Genomic DNA, 5,286 nt, shown 5'->3' on the forward strand with positions numbered 1-5,286 from the left:
CTTTCACATCCCACAACTTGGCAGAAAACTTCTGCTCTACTGGAAGCCATGCTATACTAGGAATCCCAGAGACAAAATAGTTATCCAGGACCCAAAAGTCACATTGTTAATTTGAACTGTATAAGCACTATTGATATCCAAATCCAGAGAGGTATTGCAGGTTGCGAAAGTATTACCAAGACAGCCTACTGAAGACTGGACACAATGCTATGAACAGACCACGCTGACCTCTTCCTCTCTCTATGTGTGAAGACTGAGGAGACCATTCAATGGCAGGCAAGTGAAGACATCCACTGCTGTTATTTTATTGTGGTCTCTAGGGCTGCGTTTTGTCCAGAAATTGTATTTCTCAACTCTACTCTCAAAAGTTTATTTTTAAATAACTTTGAAAATTATTTAAATTAGATCAAGGAAGATGAGTAAATAATAAACTATTTGATATTTTGAGAATGATTTTGTTTCCAAAAGAGTTAACAGAAAGATTACATGAGGGTATTATAACATGCAGATTTCTGACCTGATAGATTTTTGAAATGTCATATTCAAAATAATGTAAGAAGAGAATAGTGTGTTGACTCCACATTCATGGAAAACACGTGGTGGCAAATGGATTACAAAATATTAGATGTTTTAAAAATAAATTAGCAGTCCAATTACAATGGTCCTTAAACAATGGATGAAGAATGCTGAAGCAAAGGATGGAGATGGCAATGAGAATTTCGTGTCTGTCTATCATACAGAGAGAGACACACATGCTCGTTATTAGACTGAGAAGACCCCGTGCCAGATCATTCATAATTGTTACAGGTTTTCTTTATTTTATTTATTTATTTATTTATTTATTTATTTATTTATTTATTTATTTTTGGTTCCTGTCCTGGAACTAGCTCTTCTAGACCAGGCTGTCCTTGAACTCACAGAGATCCGCCTGCTTCTGCCTCCTGAGTGCTGGGATTAAAGGCGTGCGCCATCACCACCCGGCTGTTACAGGTTTTCTATTCAGGAAAGTGTCAGTTCTGAACTGTGACCCATATTTGTCTGTAACTTAGTTGTATTTATTAATTTAGTTTGAACTCAAACTTTGAAAATACAGATTGTATTTCTTTTCAGATAATTCTTTGTGATTAAGCGTAACTAGATACAATTTCAAAAACATAAGGCAAAAGACTTTATATACAAGTAAACTTGCTTCATGTAAATCAATATGCTTATAATGTCATTAGTGATTGTTTCCTCAAATGGATTTCAAACATCATCATAAAATATTGTTTTAGAATTATTCTCCTCTGTTGCCGATGAAATTGAGAATTAAATGATCTGTGAATTTTGCTGAATCATATTAGAAAGGATGCCACCTGACACCGTGGTCACTTTGAAAATTGTCTTAATCATGATGTAATAATAAGATTTGTTCAGGGTAGAATTTTAAGAACTGTAATCACATTTTATTTTTTATATTAGTTGACCAAAAATCAGAAAATTAAGCCATGTGTATAGCAAGTATTTCATTAGCCATTATAAAATGTACTTTTCAAAACACATACCTAGAAATTGCCAAGAAATGTTTGTATAACTAAAAATCTACAAAAATAAAGAAGTAAAACTTTTTTTTTAATTTTTAGATGGAGAGGCCAGGGTGATAATTCAAATAAAAGAAAGTTAAATTCTTAGTGTAATTGTTTTCTTAGGTGTCCAGAGTTCTCTCTTTCTTCTTTATAACTCTACTGACAGCACACTTTACTTCTTTGTTTCGAAGACTATAGATGAGTGGGTTCAGCATGGGTATTACAATGGTGTAAAACACAGAAGCCACTTGATCCTTTCCCAAAGAGAAAGACTTATTTGACTTTAAATGAGTGAAGATCATGGTCCCATAAAATATGGTGACTGCCAGGATATGAGAGGCACAAGTTGAGAAGGCTTTTTGTTTTCCTAAAGTGGAATTGATCTTCAAAATAGTAGAAAGAATGGACATGTAAGATGCAGATATTGTGATAAGGGACATCAATAGAGTGCAACCAGCAAAAATGAATATAATGAATTCAATATCATCTGTGTTGCTGCAAGACAAGGCTATAAGTGGGGATGTGTCACAAAAAAAGTCCTGGATGACATTAGAGTTGCAGAAATCCAATGTAGCCATATATAACATATTGACAGTGGCATCCAGAGCTCCAAGCACATATGACCCACCAAGAAGGGTACTGCAGAATCGGCTAGACATAACGACTGAATAGTGCAGAGGGTTACAGATAGCTACGTACCGATCATAGGCCATGGAAGACAGAAGGAAACACTCAGTAGCAGCCAAAAGGACAAAAAAGTACATTTGAGTGAAGCAGCCCACGTAGGAAATATTCTTAGTACAAGTCAGCAGGTTCTCTAATGTTTTAGGTGTGATGGCAGTTGAATAACTGAGGTCAAGGAATGACAAGTGGGTGAGAAAGAAATATATTGGTGTGTGAAGCTGGACATCTAGATGAATGATCAGTATCATGCCTATGTTCCCCAGCACCGTGAGCAGGTATATCAGGAGAAAAATCACAGAGATGACCATCTGGATCTCCTTGGAATCTGTCAGCCCCATGAGGATGAAATCAGGCTTACGTGTATAATTCCAGGTATTCATTGTGAGCTACCGTAAACTGTTCAGGAATTAAAAGTGATACTTATGTTGCATGAATGTCAATAAAATATTTTATGCATGTTTAAATATTTCTATAATTTATTTTTCTTGTGTCAAATTGATATATATTTTTATAAAATATATATGTTATTTTTATAAAAAGTGTCAAATGAAATAAGCATGACATTTGTTAATTAGGTAATAAAGATAATGGACTTCTTTATGATTTTAATGAAACTCATCTAATTTGCAATGAGAAACAAAGTGCAGAATATTAAATAACCACTGAGGTTTTGGTTCAAATGCTCTTGGTTATCTGTATGTATTCTGACTACAGGACGTGCTTATTCTTCTATTCTATTCTTTACACTTAGTGTTTGAAATCTAAACAAAATTATGACTATTCAATAAACAAAGGTTGAAAAACATTTCAACAGTATTTCATTTTCTTAAAATATGAATCATCTCTCATTTCTAATAAATCTCAAATTTATCCTTTTTCCAGAAGTCTTTTGACAGCACTAAGACATATGACTATCCATGAAAAGATTATCTGCCCGAGAAATTCAAAATCAAAGTTACACTAAAAGTAGAGTTTCAAAATATGTTGTTTACTTTTAGAATATCATATAATTAGCTATTTTGTCAGAAATCCTGACAGTCCTTGTGAAAGTTCTAATCTCAGGGTGTGCAAACATTCATACATTAAGAACCTTTTTTTAACAGTTTAACTAATTTCTTATAAATATCAGAATACTTACTGTGATTCAAGCTGTTGCAAAACAACCACAGACAGAATTTGCAATATGATATGCCTAAAATTCTGACAACTTTCAAATTTTCCTTGATATTTCCAAATATCTGTAGATCCATTTTCTTTAAAGGGTAAGGGAAGTCAGTCAAACCGTCTTATGCAGTCTTGTTGAACTAGAACACTCACACTATGAACAACATGAGTGCTAGAATCTCTGATGAGCCTCAGTAGAGCAGTCTGTGCCCTTCCTCCCTACCCAATAATCATACAGAAATTTATAGAAGAGTGCTGAGGATCATGTAGCCCGTGGTCGTCCTCAGGGGCCAATCCAGTTCTTAAGCAAGTTTGGCATGCCTTTGAGAAAGAATGCTCATTGAGTAATTGAGCCAAAGTTTGCATTTTTAGAAGCCCCACAATGAATAAAACAAGCAATTCTTCTCTTCTAATGATACATAAGCAATGTTTAGTGTATGTATGCAGTCATCTTTTATTAATTCAGAAGAAAAAAGAATTTCACTGTTATAAGTGTTTATTGGAATGATTCTATAAAAATAAACTGTGTTCATTAAAAACTATAAGATACAGTACAATTTCAGCATGCCTCACTTCTAACTCCTGCTTATGATTTATTTTCATTTCATTAAATATAACAGATGAGACACAAAATAAAAATTACTAACCATTAAAAACCACATTTAATTTGATGGGATAAGGTTATATTCTGTCTTAAATGAGAATAATCTGAGGTAAATGTAAACTATGATTTATATAAAGCTAAATAGTTTTTGAAGAATATTTTACCAGAGTGAAGAATAAAAATGAGAGTAAGTCATTTTACTCAAAGAAAACTGGAGTAAAAGACTTCTGCTAATTTGTCATCAAGTGTTGGTGAAATAAAATTCCTTACATGTAACATTGAGTCCTTTAGAAGGGGAGGTAAACATACCCCAGAATCAGGTAATATTTTAATATTATCAATAGAGACTTTTTTTAAATACTTTTTTTGTTTATTATTTTTTTTTAGTTGTTGAAAAAAAATTTCTGCCTCCTCCCCATTTCCCATTCCCCTCCCCCTCCTCCCACACATCGCCCCTCCCCCTACCCCCCCCCCCCCCCACTCCATTCTCCCTCCCTCTCAAGACTGAAGAGCAGTCCAGATTCCCTGCCCTGCGGGAAGTCCAAGGTCCTCCCACTTCTATCCAGGTCTAGGAAGGTGAGCATCCAAACAGGCTAGGCTCCCACAAGGCCAGTTCATGCATTAGGATCGAAACCTAGTGCCATTATCCTTGGCTTCTCATCAGCCTTCATTGTCAGCCACGTTCAGAGAGTCCAGTCTCATCCCATGCTTATTCAGTCCCAGTCCAGCTGGCTTTGGTGAGCTCCCAATAGATCAGTTCCACTATCACAGTGGGTGGGTGCACCCCTCGTGGTCCTGCCTTCCTTGCTCATGTTCTCCCTCCTTCTGCTCCTCATTTGGACCTTGAGAGCTCAGTCAGGTGCTCCAATTTGGGTCTCTGTCTCTATCTCGATCCATCGCCAGATGAAGGTTCTAAGGTGATATGCAAGATATTCATCAGTATGGCTATAGGATAGGGTCATTTCAGGTTCCATCTCCTCAGTTGCCCAAGGTACTATCTGGGGACATCTCCCTGGACACCTGCGAGCCGCTCTAGAGTCAAGTCTCTTGCCAACCCTAAGATGGATCCCTAAATTAGGATATATATTTCTTTGCTCCCTTATCCACCCCTTCTTTATCTCAGCCATCCTTTTCCCCCAAGCTCCCCCCATACTCCCTTTCTCACCCCATTTCCCCTTAGAGACATTTTTGTGTATATTATATTTTGAATGAACTTTCTATGACCAATGCTATTTGTTAAATGTATCTTATCTTTTACTGACTGGACAA

General features: G+C 35.9%; 1 protein-coding gene across 1 annotated transcript; it reads right to left on the reverse strand.

The window, feature by feature from the left end:
• Positions 1-1,684: 1,684 nt before the first annotated feature.
• Positions 1,685-2,629, reverse strand: LOC121466350 (olfactory receptor 8H1-like). Its single transcript, XM_041680011.1, has one exon. The coding sequence runs from the start codon at positions 2,627-2,629 to the stop codon at positions 1,685-1,687; it is 945 nt and encodes a 314-aa protein (XP_041535945.1).
• Positions 2,630-5,286: the final 2,657 nt, after the last annotated feature.

The sequence above is a fragment of the Microtus oregoni genome, unplaced genomic scaffold (assembly GCF_018167655.1).
Source record: "Microtus oregoni isolate MIOR12 unplaced genomic scaffold, Mior012 000033F_ref0000390, whole genome shotgun sequence".
Lineage (NCBI taxonomy): Eukaryota > Metazoa > Chordata > Mammalia > Rodentia > Cricetidae > Microtus > Microtus oregoni.